Source organism: Trifolium pratense, linkage group LG7, assembly GCF_020283565.1.
Source record: "Trifolium pratense cultivar HEN17-A07 linkage group LG7, ARS_RC_1.1, whole genome shotgun sequence".
NCBI classification, from domain to species: domain Eukaryota; kingdom Viridiplantae; phylum Streptophyta; class Magnoliopsida; order Fabales; family Fabaceae; genus Trifolium; species Trifolium pratense.
The window spans coordinates 1,688,179-1,703,977 of record NC_060065.1 but is presented as its reverse complement, the minus strand read 5'-3'; the positions used below and the strand labels follow the sequence as shown (position 1 = coordinate 1,703,977).

The window sequence follows — 15,799 nt, the reverse complement described above, 5'->3', positions numbered from 1 at the left end:
GTGGGGAGCAATTTCATGTTATGGAAGTTTCAAAAACTTGCTTTTATTTTTTTGGTACAAAACTTTACTTTACATTTTAATTTCATTCATGATAAACCAAACGTTAAAATAAAACCGACAATGCTATTAAGTATTGTTGGGAAAAAAAAATTAAAATATTTTTTTTTTACTTTCACCATCAGTTAATTTGATTCAAGGGTCGACATCAACCATTTCAATTTTCAACCGGGTTAAAAAATATGAATGTCTTACTCTCTTCCTTTTCATCGTCTACAACTCAACATGTCTCAACTAAAGCCCTTTAATCTCATAAATTCACACGTTAATCGAACTTAAACAAGCCAAGGGAGGGATTGTCATAAATCAAGTCCACATTGTAAATGGGAATGGGAGGATTTCATCAAAGGGCGCTTGGGAAATGGAATGTCGCCATAGAAATACTATCATACTTTAACACAAATACTGTATAAAGTTTATGTAATGTTGTCTTGTGACAACATTTTATCGGACCTCGTGTTTTAAATCCAAAATCAATCCCCATGTATTTTGTCAAAGCATATGATTACCTAAAACATTTTACTCAGAGCAACACCTTCCACACAATGCTGATTCAACAAGTCATTCAGAGCAACACCTTTGAATAATAAAAATTCAGAGAATTAATAACACCATCCTAAATAATTAACTTTTTTTCAAAGATTCTAAAACATGTTTATCCCAACAGAAACAAATCATAGCAGTCATCATGAAAGAAAACAAACTGTTGAGATTTCCATATAAATCACTGTAGGATGTCTTCCATGTAGAAAATGAAAATTTCATCTTTTGAAAGGGAAATGCTAATGGAAGTTCTTCAAGATGGAAATATAAGCAAACGTTGGAAATAAACAGATCCCGATTGCAACTGGTAGGATAAAAAAAGACAATCTTATCAGAAATCATCATCATCCTCCTCTGCAATATGCTTGGCCAGTTCTTGCTCTTGCTGTTGTCTCTCTCTTCTCTTTTCAGCACTTTCTTTTTCTTTGTGTGTGTTTGGTGGAAAACGAAGTGCTCTAACAGCTTCATTGTGCATGTTAAGACAGAAGGCAATCCTAGAATTAAAAGCCAGCTGAGGCTCGTTAGTGGAGTAAATATCTCCAGTTTCCTTGGACACCATCCACCCATTTGCATGATCCAATGTAGCATCAATTGCCCCATCACGAATAGCCTTTGATACAATGCTCTCAGCATCAGCAACAGGATTTGGTGAGTCCAACCTCAATTTTTTAGCAACATCAGCTAGTGAGATGCGAGAGTAGGAGATGCTGATGTTGCGCAAACCGGTCCTGATGACATTATGCCGCAGGCGAACAATCAAATTATGAGTTCCGTCTGCACTGAAGGTGGTTGCAAACTTATCTGCAATGTTCCTAAACAGCTCCAAGTCTCCAATGCGGACAGCCTGAAATTCCACACATCAGCTAAACTAACAAAGAATTATAGCAAATAACACCACTATGGATATCAAATATGAGAGAATTAACAAATAACTATACATAGAGAACATGAATAACTTTGAAGAGAGCGCCAAAGATTGAAGAAAGACCCAAGAAATGCACGAAATATGCATAGATTGTCTAACACTGGACATAAGTTGTGCCTTGAGAAAACATTAAAAAAAAAAAAAAAAGGATAATGATATACTCAACTGGTATTAAGAGAAAGAACGGTAAAGAAATCACAAATCAAGGGAAATTTTATTGGCACTGCCAGCAAATATGACTAGAATAACTGTAGACACTTCTCTTGGGTTAATTTGAGAGCCCCCAGAACTCTCCTCAACTCAATAGTTACTTCCTCCACACCCAATTCTTTCTTCCCCTATTTATAACAGCCTTCCAGCTCCTATGTACTTCTATTACATTGTCAGTCATCGACTCATCGTCATTAACTACTTTCCCACACCCTACTTAATACCTCCTCAGATAGGCCATCCCTCTTAATGAGTGGCCTGCTATCAGAAATTTACAGGGTAATATTTTGAAAATGTGATTTTTGTTTAGAGATGATGCAAGCAAGTGTTCTGTAACCAAAAAAATGACTAGTAAATGTCGAGTCATACCACAAAATGGGTCAATTTTTACTGGTGAAATTCTCAATAAAAGGAAGAAATTAAATTGTAAAAATAATACAAAGCATGTATGGAGCAATTCCAGATTAGAAAATTAAAACTGTACTGGCCTAATTCCAAGCCTAAAAGAAAGTCAATGGAAGAAGACCTATCTCAATATCAAACACTGAGAGTTTTATATTCATAGTTAAACAACAGTATGAGAAGTTTACTGGTAGTGGTTAAGGGAGAAATGAGGCAGAATCAATCATAGTCACAATGATATTAGAACTAGCTTCGACGTATATTATTATGACAAGTTTGGAAGAAGACCTATCTCAATATCAAACACTGAGAGTTTTATATTCATAGTTAAACAACAGTATGAGAAGTTTACTTGTGGTGGTTAAGGGAGAAATGAGGCAGAATCAATCATAGTCACAATGATACTAGAACTAGCTTCGACGTATATTATTATGACAAGTTTGCATCAAAATAGACTTACATTTGTAAGCTCAAAGTAAGGCCTCAGTGCTTTCTCCATTCCTTTCTGCATAAAGACAGTCCGTTCAGGTATTTCTCCCAACAGTAAACGCACTATGATAGCCCACTTGTTACATTGAATTCGAAAACCTCGAGCTGCAACTGGAGCTTTACGAGCAGCCTGCAGGAGAGACTCCTTTGCATCTGTATACTCCAATTGAATTGTCCGGATTTTCCCGAGGTAGAAGAGATAACGACAGAACTGAAAAAAAGATACAACACAAGCGTACATGTATGAATGAAATAAGTAATAAAAAGAATTTTAAAAATACATCAGAATAGAACTACAATATAATCATTAAGCTTAATGGCAAGAGCTTTATCCCCACAGCTGGGAACACTAGAATAAAATGTAGAGAGTTTGAATGAATCTATTTTGGTACTCAGAATGAGAGAGCTAGCATACCTGCTGGTTTGAATGTGCTTCAAATCGTGGAGCTTTTGACCTCAACTTCTCTGCCTGGTCATATAGGTTGTAGTGAAGATAGTTGCGAAGTAACAAATTAAGAAGGGTTTCCTGCAATGCATCAACAGGTAAGTACAAGATCATAAGCCCTAACATAAAAAATATTCTACGTGAGTAGAAAACAAACCTGACCCAACTCATCATGGCGCAGGGTAGCAATCCGGTGCAACGCAAGGAGGTTGCTGAAAAGAAAAGTACCATAGTATGATTAAAACAAGTTAATTGAAAATAATTCAGTTTTGCACCTCCATGATTTATTCAATATGTATAGATAAACATGTGACTCACCCCCGAATTTCGGCAAGATCACCAGTAAGTTCATGGCTGTATGAATAGTAAAAAAACAGTCTGGATGCTATAACATCGACTGTTCTTCTGTTCACATTCTTCAGCCAAGCAACACTAGCTGAGGAACAAGCTTTAGCCTAAATTAAAACCAAAGAACCATTAGCATTGGATTATTTGTCACTTCGCATAGTTGAAAAAATATAAGCAACACAGGAACTAACCTCATTGTATTTTTTCTGATCAATCAGAAAAAGTAGTACAAGCAGGTTACAGAAAATTTCTATCTCAGGCAACAAATGTTTAGTTGTGGGGGTTTGAATGGCAGATGTTGCAGCATCGACTTCCATCTCATGATCATCCTCCTATACAATCAGTCACAAAATCATTACTCAAAAACCATTTCTATTTCCCCGCAGAAACATATGAAGAGAACGGCCTAATATTTACCGAGGAATAAAGACAGAAAGAGAAATTATCAGAGCCGGAAACAGCTACCTACCTCGTGGGATAACTTAAAGAAAATAAGTTTGTTACTTCAACATTCAATAACAAAACAAAGTTACAAAATTACAAGTAGTCACCATATACTTTTTCTAGACGAATTACTCATCACCTTGTAATTTAGATTAAGAATTAGGGCATGTTTAGATAAACAGTTGCTTATCGTTTAAGTGCTTATGGATTAGTTATTTATACAACAAAAGCTAAAATAAACACAAACTGTTTTCGTATAAGCTTATTATCCTAAGTTATCCTTGAGAACTTATGAAAATCAGCTGAAAACAGTTTACGGACAGTCATAAGTTGTATTCATAAGCTCTCTCAAATAATCTCACAAGTGCTTATGCCATTATAGAACCACATAAGTCAATCTAAACAGTCCTAAAATAGGCAAAAACAAAAAAATAACTAAACTAACTCTGCATCCCTAAATGCAATTATACATAGATTTACATCAAGATAGGCATATAAAAAGTTTATAAATAGGAACATTCCTAAATACTAAATCTAACATATAAGTTACATTACACAAGTTTACCTTGGGAAGATAAGCAGATAATTTGGCATGAGGCTCAGAACCAGGAGTAAGAACATGATCGAGAAAAGATGAAATAACCGAAGCTGTCAATTTCTTCCTCAATGCAATTGTAAGACGAACAGCACGAGCAATTCTACGAACTTCTTTCGAATACGAACCAGTCTCGATAAGAGATGCTATCTCCTTCAAATCTGTGAATCATGATTCCAAAATCCACAAATTTAAAAGAAGAAAAACGAAAATTGTTGAAGTGATTTTGCAGAGATTTGAAATCGGTAGACGGAGATACTTACGCTGCAGAGTAGATGGAACGGGTGGAGAAATAGAGTTGGAAGGAGTAGAACGATCTTTCATCTCAAGATCTTGAGTCATTGTGAAGAAAAATTAGCGAAATTGAGGAAAATTGCGAGAATCTCTGATAAAAAAAAACCCTAACAAAGTGAAGAAGAAGACCAAAGAGGAAGTAACGTGGTCACAGACTCACAAAGCTTTTTCTGATTCTTAAACGCATCGTTGCACGGTTCTTTTTTTCTTTTATTTTAATTTTTGTGAGTGTTTTTTTTTTACTTTTGATTTTTTGGATCTTATTATACTTTTTTTTAGTAATTGTCCAAATATCACTTAAATATTAATTAAAAAAATAAAATATATAAAACAAACAAACAAAGTTCTTTAAAATGGTCATTATCAAAAAAAGTTTTTTTTGTTACATCAAAAAAAGTTCTTTAAAATTGTATGATTTTTTAAGGTTAATATTGTATGGTTGTCTAAATACAATTTTCTATATTATGCAATTTAAATTTCCTAAAATTGTATGATTTTTTAAAATGCAATTTTTTGATACATGATATGTTGTTTGTCCTCCGTCCTTCGCTACAAAGCTTTGGTTAGTTCAAGATTGGGATTCTATTGGTTTGTTTCTCTAATCTGCAAAGAGTGATCATTGTTCACGGATTGCATCAATCTTGAGTTTTGAATAATCATCCTCACACCACAAATGTTTGAATTCGCGGCCGCAAACGGTGTTCGTGTTTCTGTTTCCGATACACGATAAGTTGTTTGTTGTCACGTTCGTGAGGGTATTTTGTTAGACAGTGGTTCCACGATATTTTTTGTTCACTGTTTTGTTGGACTTGAAAGGAGGCCACCTCCATCTCCGCCATCGTTATGATAATACAGGGAATAAGTATTTACTAGTCCCACACCCGTGTGATGCACGGGTGTTATACGGTATTTTATATTATAATGTTGAAAAATCATTCGTATAAATTGAAACAATAAGTATTATGAAAATTACAATAATAATATCAACAACAACAAAATAATAATAATAATAATAATAATAATAATAATAATAATAATAATAATAATAATAATAATAATAAAAGTGATGTAAATATAAGATAGATATTAAAGATGTGTTTATACATTTCGAAAAGATTACAATGGTCCCTATTGCATCTACCAAATTAAGTTGGTAATCCATAAATTGTCATGTCACTATGAAAATGGTTTGTGGTCATACTCATACATTGTGGTTAGATTAGTGGTTGCACAACTATCTAGGAATTATATATATATATATATATATATATATATATATATATATATATATATATATATATATATATATATATATATATATATATATATATATATATTTAAAAAACTTATATATACATCACTTTTGAAGTTACTTTGGTATCTTCTTCATTAACATTGATTAGCAATATCTTTAATTCATTCTTCAAAATAACTATGGAAATGACAACATATAATTGACCATGGAAAACAATCGATGTTGAAACATAAGTTTTTATTTATATTATAAATCTCATCGAATGATTCTGAGTTGGATAAACTACTTCATTATCTCTTACCAAAAAACTACTGTATTATCGAATTTGACATTTATATTAATTTGAAACTTATTGAGCAAAGATAAACCAACTTAACTCATACTCAAATATCGAATATGATAAAAATCATACGGGGCATAACAACCATTAGTAAATTTTATTTTATCTTTTTTTTTTTACTAACATTAGAAAGTAGTCCTGATAATCGACCAACACCTTATACTTACAAAGATTAGACAAAATATTATTAGCAAAAACATTAACTTTTTTGGAAAAAAAAAACAATAAAATACACAAAATAATAAAATGAACAAAAAAATTTAAAATGAATAATAACCCAAAACAATAATAATAATAATAATAATAATAATAATAATAATAATAATAATAATAATAATAATAATCTATAACATTAATAAAGGGAAAACACTACTTTTGGTGTAGCCTTTTTTTAAAATACCATAAATACCCTTCCCTTAGTATTTTTTTCACATCATAACTTCCAAAACCAACTTTTTATTTTTTAAACTTTTTTTAACTTCCAAAACCAACTCTTTTTAACTTCCAAACCATCCATTTATTCTATTCATTTTATTTACACATCTTCATTCTTCCTATTTTTCTTCAAGATTATTAAAAATAATATGTCTACGTGCCCACTATTCGGAGAGGTTAGGGCGATGTTGGCAAATGATGAAAGACATATATGCACATGAAAGTTAATGCAAAGAATGGTGAAATATTTATCATATGTATATGTATATATGTATGGCAACGATAATTGTAAATTGTGTAAACTTGATTATTAAAAAAAAATTACATGAAGTATAACCACCACACCCACATTTGGTTATTCAAAAAGATAAAGGGGAAGAGGAATTGGTTATTTTGTAATGCTGTAATATCTATGAGAGAAATCTCACAATGATAGAAGAAATGTATGACTTCCAACTCTCATCATGACTAATTGCAAGGACTTTACTATTATTTTTTTTCCTCACTCTCTCATTTCTTCTCTCTGTGTCTTCTTCTATCTTTGGTTTCTCCATATTTGTCTCTCATTTCATTTATTTATTTTTTGTTGATTTAATTCCTTTAAATGGCTAACAAAAGAAATATTTACTTCCACAAGGACATAGAAAATGTCATAATTGTAGACAGAAAAGATGTATGACATTATTTCTTTTTCTTTGTGATATTGTTGTTCTAATTCAATCATTTTCTTCATTAGAGTAAATTTCAAATTTAAATCTTCCACCATACTATTTCTCAACTTTCATATTTATATATGTCTATGAGTGGTGTTTATATTTATATCAGGTATACATTGGAATGGTGGGAAGAGAAATTGAAAATTATATTAAAATATAATTAGATATTTCAATTATAATGCAATCATTTCATTCATTTTTTTACTTTTAATTATAAAGAACTCATTATATTGAACTCATTATATGGTGGGAAGAGAAATTGAAAATTATATTAAAATATAAGATTATCCATCTCTTGAATTACCTCATGATTAAAGTTGTATATAAGAATATCAAGTCCTTACATTTTAGTGATGTTTTGTTAACTCTTGATTGAATTTATGTTCAACCTTCATGTTAAGCAGCATTGTCGATGACAAAAAAAAGGAGTAAATGTGAACGTTTATTTTTGTAGGATGCAATTTTCTATCCAAAGTTTCATTCAAGTATGGATAATGTGAATGTTTGTCTTCACAAATTAATATATGATCATGGGATCAACAAATATATACGTGGAGCAAGTGCTTTCTATTGGAGTATTTGGGAAAAAGAATAGAATTTTTGTTTTCTTTTCTCTTTCAATTTATGCAACAATGTTTATATTTTTCAAGTGGTTTAATAGCTTCTTCTTTGGTTTCTATTGCTAACATGTTTGTTTTTTAAGTTTTTTTATTACTTATGGTGCTGAATTTTTTTGTCTTATTTCTACTACAATGTGTGTATTTTTCAAATGATTTTTTTCCACACATAATAGTCAAATATATACACGTTAGCAGAATAAAAAATACGGATCACACAAACGGGCACGGAACGTGCCCGTTTGGCCACTAGTAATAATAATTACAATTAGTACCCCACATTAAATGGATGTAAGTGGATGATGTGGCTAAATGAAAGGTTTTCATTGGTTTATGGATTAGGGTTTAGATAGACAATTCCACAACTATCTAGGATTTATATATATAGATTATTATTTTTTTTAAAGATAATAACTTTGTTATCAAAATATTAAAAACTTGTATTGTATTTTATTTGTGTTAACTCCGTAATTTTCAAAGAGATCTTGTGATTTAAAATTGAATATGAAGGTAGGTAAAGTTGACCAAAAAACATGGGAATTTAGGAAAATTATATGGTACATTCGAATATAGTACATTAAGTTAATAAATTAATAGGTAAGTAAAGTTGACCAAAATACATGAGAATTTAGAAAAATCATGGTACGTTCGAAATTATGGTATATTCGAATGTACCAGTATATTAAGTCATTAAATTAATAGGTAAATAATAATTTTTTGAAATTTCTTTTTATTGTATCTTTTAAAAATATTACAATAACTAAATATTATTTATCAAAACTCTCAAAAATAAATTCTAAAATTTTTATTATTCCCTAATATTGATTTTTTTATTAAAAAATGTAAAAAAAATAGTGTAATGCTTATAAGCAATGAAAATCTATTTTTTCTTATGAAATTATTATTTCCAAAATACAATAGCCAACAAATAATTCTTTGATTCATAAAATCTATATATATAATTCATAAATAGTTCTCCTAACCCTAATCCACTTAGACCAATCAAATTATTTCATTTAGACACATCATCTATTTAAATCCAATTAAATCACTCTACAATGCCACATCATTTCTACTTATATTATTATTATTATTATTATTATTATTATTATTATTATTATTATTATTATTATTATTGTCATCTCTATACTTTTCATATTCTACATTTATATACTTATGGTTTTTTAATATACACTCACTCAAGCCTTTACTTAGCCTTTACTTTTTTTGGGGAATATAATAACTTTTGCTTATTATATTATAATAAGGAGAATACAAAAATATACACTAATTAACTTTGTAACTCCCGGTAATATTTTTTCATCTCTTAATTCACAATTCAATTTTCATCCCTTTGACTCTTCTACCAATATTTTAATATATAGGTTACAATTGTTTTAATTTGAATCTTATTCATATTTTCCTAATTAACCATTACGAATGTTAGAAACAAATATTTTCATCCCCTGATAATTACCATTTGTTTTTTCGGTTAAACGTGAGAATAGATTTTTTCATATCTTATATGTGCAATTTCTCTTTCCATTATCTTGCCTCTTCATCTTTTGTGCATCCGATATAAATACTTATGTTATTTTCTAAAACCATGATTTGTTGTAGTTATTTTATTTTTTTGCAAAAATTAACTTTTTGCATAACAAAAAAAATTAAGAGAATTTGACATTTTTTGTTTGTTGCAGATCATACATTCAACTTTTGTGTTGCACATCCATTTATATGTTTAGTTAAGTGTTACTGTATATGTGTATTCATATTCTATTATGATACAAATTAAATAATATATACTTTATTTTTAATTGAATTATGTAATAGTTGTTTTACTTTCCTTTCCTTTACTTTTTTATTTATTCATTTTTTTATTGATATACTTATTTTTATAATTTTTTATTTTAGGCTTTGGGTCATCATCTCTTACTCAAAAGAACTGAACTGTGAGGTTGATGCTCTTCACATATGTCCCTTTGGAATATTTTTAAAAGGTATGTACCCTTTAATTTTATTTGTTTTATTTGAGTTTTTCTAATTCTGTCACTATTTATATGCCAATTGTGTGACTTAAATTTTGCCACATCTCTTTTCATCTAATCATTTGTGTGTTTTGAAATAAATTTATATGTTGTGCGGAGATATATCTTATTACTCCTGTATATATAAATTTTAGATAGTTATTCTGTTACTCAGGTAAAGTAAACCATAATCCTTAAACCAATAATATTTCTTCATTTAACTACTCACTTACAATGTCACATCACTTCTTCTTGGAAAATAAATCTTTTGAATCTCGGATTCTCTATTTTATTATTATTATTTTGATAATATTTAATGTTTCAGTTTTATGCAATTGTAAAATTAAAACAATCGCATCACACCCGTGCATCGCACGGGTAAGGGTCTAGTAAATGTTGAACCCTTTAAAATCTTAAAGATTCATGTCATGAATTCATTAAAATATCGTGCTAAAAATCCTAATTATAAAATATCTTTTAAAATTCCACAAACTCAATATAATTTAATAGTAAAGTTTTTTTTGTAAATGATCATTTATCCCCTGCAAAATAAGCAAATTTTTGTTTATTATTCCCTAATATTGATTTTTTTATTAAATATTTAAAAAAAAAAATAGTGTAATGCTTATAAGCAATGAAATTCTATTTTTTCTTATGAAATTATTATTTCCAAAATACAATAGCCAACAAATAATTCTTTGATTCATAAAATAAATGTTGAACCCTTTAAAATCTTAAAAATTCATGTTATGAATTCATTAAAATATCGTGCTAAAAATCTTAATTATAAAATATCTTTTAAAATTCCACAAACCCAATATAATTTAATAAAGTTTTTTTAAATTTTCAAAATTTTTTTGTCAAAATAATCACTCAATCCAATATAACTTCTGATTGACAACTACTACAAATACAATGACGTTATTGGAAATGTCATATTCAAGCCCCAAAATTCTTTTTTTTTTCTCACAATTATAATGAATTAAAAACTAAAAAATAAATACAGTAAGTGTTTGAAATGACAAGTAGTAGTTTAATTGTCTTAAAAAAAAAAAGTAGTAGTTTAATTTTTTTTACGCAACAAGTACTACTAGTTTATGGTAATTGAGAAAATTTTATTTAACAAAATCGTGGTCCAATATTTACCAAAGAGAAACGATATGTAGACAGGACTGGGATTTGGTGTCGACGCCGGCAGAGACAAGGAGGTGGACCGCGGAGGTGGAGGCAAAGTGTAAGGAAGAAAAAATCGAGGGGCAAGTAGTAGTTTAATTAATTTTTTTTTACGCAAGTAAGTAGTAGTTTACGGTAATTGAGAAAATTTAATTTAACAAAAGCGTGTTCCAATTTACTAAAAAATACAGCTGTGACTTTACTACTAGTATTTATTTGATTTGATTTATGTTGAATGAATCATCACAGCTGTGAAAGTGAATTTGTTGGTTCAAAAACTGTTGAGTAATAAATGAATCCTACTCAGCTCTAATTCAAAGTGATTTATTTCAAAAAAATTTCATTTACCCAGCCAGATATTTCCCATAAGTAACCCTAACAAAGAGAACCTACGACTCTTCAAACCCTTTCATATAAATACCTAATTCATCCCAATTCAACTCACACACAAAAAAATTATCATGACCTATTGTTGCATCCTCCTTCACGCACACCGTTTGGTGCTCCTTCACCAACCCCCAGCACCACATTAATCCCCTCCCACTCTCTCTTTCTCACTCAAATTTCCAATCAATTGGTGCAATTTTCATCATCATCATCATCATCATCATCAATGATGCTTGATTCAGTTCTTTTTGCACTTTTTCTTCCTTGTTTAGGAATGAGTGCGATTTTCGTCATTTATATGTGCCTTTTATGGTTCACCACTGCTCGTAACAACAACCGTTCGGATGGTACACCACCGATTAAGCCGGTCACTGATAAAGGTCTATCTCCTTTAGATCTTGAAAAGCTACCTAAAATCACAGGTAAAGAATTGGTTGCATCCACCGAATGCGCCGTTTGCCTCGACGAAATCGATAATGAACAACCGGCTCGTCTGATTCCCGGTTGTAATCATGCTTTTCATGTCCAATGTGCTGACACTTGGCTATCTAAACATCCTATTTGTCCTCTATGTAGAGCCAAACTCGACCCTCAGATTCTCAATTCTGAAAGTCCCTGCTAAAAAAATGTTTAATATCACATGAAGTTTGTCGGAATCATGCCGGCAAATAGCTGTGATACCAAACATACACGACAGTGCAATGGTAGTTGCAATTACCGCGGTTACTTCTAAAACATTTATTTCATTGGTTTGTATGTCACAATTTAGAATATAGAATTTTGTACAAAATGGATGAAAGTGAAATTGAAACCGCATGCGGCAGAGGGACAAGTTTATTTTCTAATTTAAAGTTTTTTATTTTTATTTTCATTGTTAGTACGTTGTTAACGTAGTGTTCCAATGTTGTCGTCGTGTTTGGAACTAATGAAGGAATGGAAATAATGTACTCATTTGTTGATTTTTTTTAGAACTTATTTGTGATGAATTTTCTTAGATTTTTGTTTGCTTCCTTGTTGTGTTGTGAAATGAACTGCACTCGTACGTAACATTGATGGGGCTGATTTAACGCCAACGCATAAAATTGAAGACACGTATGTTAGGTTTGTTGAAGAGTGTGGGATGAATGAATGAATGAATGAATGAATTGGGTCATATGAATTATGAATTGTGACGGTTTCATGTACTTTCTCATAACAGTCACAAGTACGGACGAAATATGATTTTTTTTTGTCTGATTTTGATCATATATAATACCGTTTCAAATTACTTACATTTTAGAAAGAAAGAAAAAAAAAACAAGAAATTAAGTGTATTTTTTTATTATACTCTTATTTTAATTAATCAATATTGTTTTTGTACACATTTTTTCTTTCCAATAAATTTAATAGGTTATGTATCAATTTTTTTTAAAACAAATTATACAAAGAAGTTTAGTAAAAAAAAAATACAATAAAAAGATTTAAAATAAGGAGGGTATAATAGACAAAATATAACATAAATTATCAAAAAGACGAGAAATTTGAAAAAAATAAAATTTTCTAAAAAGTCAAGTAATTTGAAACGGAGGGAAATGACAACAGCTCTGGCTATATTCCAACTCGGCTTGTGTGATTGATTTTATCTCGTTCATCACTCTATTTTGATTGAGTTTAATTTGTATAAGCTAATCCTAAAATCATACTATAATTGCTAGGTTATTAAATAGGTGAATCATTATGTACACAATTCATTTGGAATTGGAATAAATGCAAATAATGAATAACTACAAAAATAAATAAAAATTTGATAACGGGTTACAGCCTTACAGGTTGTTTGTATTTTATTTTCTATTAAATAGATTGAATTAAACTTTTAGTATTACAATTACAAGTGGTATTTATAATTTATAATAATTTAGTTTAGATAATAAAATTCATACCATTGAATTAGCCTTCTTCCTAATGCATATGAGAATGCGTTTTTCGTTTTTGTTTTTCTTTGGAAAAAAGCTTTGGAAAATAGGAGGTAGAAAAGAAATACAGGGTGGGAAGAGAAAAATTCCTCTTTCTCAACAGAGTAAAGTGTGAGTATTGGGCTTGTAAGCCCATTTCTTTAATACTTATAAAAGCGTCATAAGTGTATCACCAAATTATGAACAATATTTCATATTTTTCAATCTCCAAAACTTCTTAATGATGTGATATACACAAAAAATAAAAAAGCTCAAGAAAGGGGAATTATAAAAAAAATAGACAGAAAGTAAAATAGAAGGTTCCTACCTCTGATGTTCTTAAAGTTAAGTGTAAAATATCAGTAGGAATTTTATGATAAAACCATCATAGTAAAATGAGAAACAGTGCTAATTTATTGTTGCTGATTGTTTAGATATGTTATTTAGTTTGTTAAACGTTAGTGTTGTATTTATTGAAAAATGTAAAAACAAAGCTGCTCATAGTCTTGTTGGAGTAGCTAGGAATTTAGCTAGGTTCTCTGTCATGGTTTGAGAATGTTCCTGATCTAGTCTCATCTATTGTATTATCTGAACTTCTTGAATGCAATGAATGAGATATTTTCCAGTAAAAAAAAAAGAACTCGCAAATAGAACCAAGAATATTATTTAATGCATTAACTCATGTGATTACGTTTAAGTATCTCATTTTCTTAAATTATTAGTGTTGTTTAAGTGTGATGTATCTATGTACTATGTTTGTTAAAAAGAAATGTATTATGTCTTCATGTTGTGGTGTTTCTGGCATGTGTGGTGTTTATGGCATAATAGCAACGTGGTTGGGTTTCACACACTTTCACCTGTGATCAAATCGGCCAGCAATCTTTTGGTGGTTGGCAAATGTGGTTAGAGGCTCAACAAATGCGTAAACAACATATATAGTAACGTGTCATTGGGAGAAACGATTCTTTCAAATTTTTTTCCTCAATTTTTCTCAATTTATACATCTTAACCATCGATCAACTTTTCTTCATTTTTTTATAATTAAAATATTAACACATATTTTTGATCCAATGATTTATATACAAACATTATTTCCACAATTTATTTTTCAAATGGAGAGAATCCATTCTCGTGTCATTGGTTCCACCTCGGCTGTGTTGGGAAAGGCCTTTGGAAAGTCCTCTCAAATGTAATGTAGATGTCGGCTTGTATTCAAGTGATAATATTACAATATAATTCTGGTTCGTTGTTTTTGTGACAGTGAAAGTCAGTTCAGTTCATCCTTGCACAAGCATCTTCGAAATTTGTTAAACTCTCTGTTATTGAAGGTGAAGGAGAAGGAGCGACTCTATTGTAAGCTATCAAACTAGCAACATACAGAGGCTATAATCATGAGTGATTCTCAATCTTTAATGAATGCTATCTATGCAAATAAAGTTGAGGTTTGTGAGGGCGGCCAATCGAATTTGGTTTCTTACACTTTGACGAGGGCGGTCAATTCTTGGAATAGTCTCGGTATTTGATATTTCTCCACCTTGTATTAAATTTATTTTGATTAATGATACGAGTTAAGTGTGTTTCATTTAAAAACTGGTTTTTATGGACAATAGAATTGGAATGTTACCTTTTAGATGTTTGAACAACACTCTATTTGCTAGGGAAAGAAGAAAAGATAAATTTTTACCAACACCCACTTTAATCTTTACTTTTTTTTGTGGATTAAATCTATGATGTATAAGTGAGATAAATTTTTCACCGTACACAAACTTATTTTTATTATTATATAGGAGTAAATAAGTATTCTCATGAATAGATAAATGAGATATGATGCGACATATTATATCTAATGATAAAATTTATTAATCTAATAGTAAAAATAAATTTATGCATAGTACAAAATTTGACTCTATATTACTAAAACAAGGAATCCATGTTAACAAAAGAGCAACAATGATTTGGAGCAGTTACTGCACGACACAATAATACATCTGAATTGTCCGATCACAAATGAACAATCATAAGTCATAACAATGTGAAACTGCGTGATTTTTCTACGTCAGCCAATTCAAATCCATAAAAGAGGAAGAGTTACAGATGTAATGTTGTTAGCCTGCCTTGGCTACAATACACACAAGTGACACAACAACATAGTACGGCATGATGGGC

General features: G+C 30.0%; 2 protein-coding genes across 2 annotated transcripts; one reads left to right on the top strand and one right to left on the bottom strand.

Annotated features, from left to right (window-relative positions):
* Positions 1-659: 659 nt before the first annotated feature.
* LOC123895532 (probable 26S proteasome non-ATPase regulatory subunit 3) lies at positions 660-4,944 on the bottom strand. Its single transcript, XM_045945937.1, has 8 exons — positions 4,722-4,944; positions 4,429-4,619; positions 3,611-3,751; positions 3,390-3,526; positions 3,229-3,283; positions 3,042-3,152; positions 2,598-2,837; positions 660-1,444 (listed from the first exon to the last, which is right to left on the bottom strand). The coding sequence occupies exons 1-8, from the start codon at positions 4,798-4,800 to the stop codon at positions 932-934; spliced, it is 1,467 nt and encodes a 488-aa protein (XP_045801893.1). The 5' UTR covers positions 4,801-4,944; the 3' UTR covers positions 660-931.
* A 6,732-nt stretch (positions 4,945-11,676) lies between these two features.
* Positions 11,677-12,698, top strand: LOC123898347 (E3 ubiquitin-protein ligase ATL23-like). The gene has a single exon (XM_045949277.1). It carries the CDS (start codon positions 11,929-11,931, stop codon positions 12,322-12,324), a length of 396 nt encoding a protein of 131 aa, XP_045805233.1. The 5' UTR covers positions 11,677-11,928; the 3' UTR covers positions 12,325-12,698.
* Positions 12,699-15,799: the final 3,101 nt, after the last annotated feature.

What these genes read in the sequence shown, in the direction of transcription:
- LOC123895532 (XM_045945937.1), bottom strand. Translation starts at nt 4,800, where the DNA reads ATGACTCAAGATCTTGAGATGAAAGATCGTTCTACTCCTTCCAACTCT. An exon ending in AAGCACATTCAAACCAGCAG is followed by an intron (nt 2,838 to 3,041) that starts GTATGCTAGCTC and finishes TCTTTTTTTCAG; the next exon opens with TTCTGTCGTTATCTCTTCTA. An exon ending in CTTACTTTGAGCTTACAAAT is followed by an intron (nt 1,445 to 2,597) that starts GTAAGTCTATTT and finishes GTGGAATTTCAG; the next exon opens with GCTGTCCGCATTGGAGACTT.
- LOC123898347 (XM_045949277.1), top strand. Translation starts at nt 11,929, where the DNA reads ATGATGCTTGATTCAGTTCTTTTTGCACTTTTTCTTCCTTGTTTAGGA.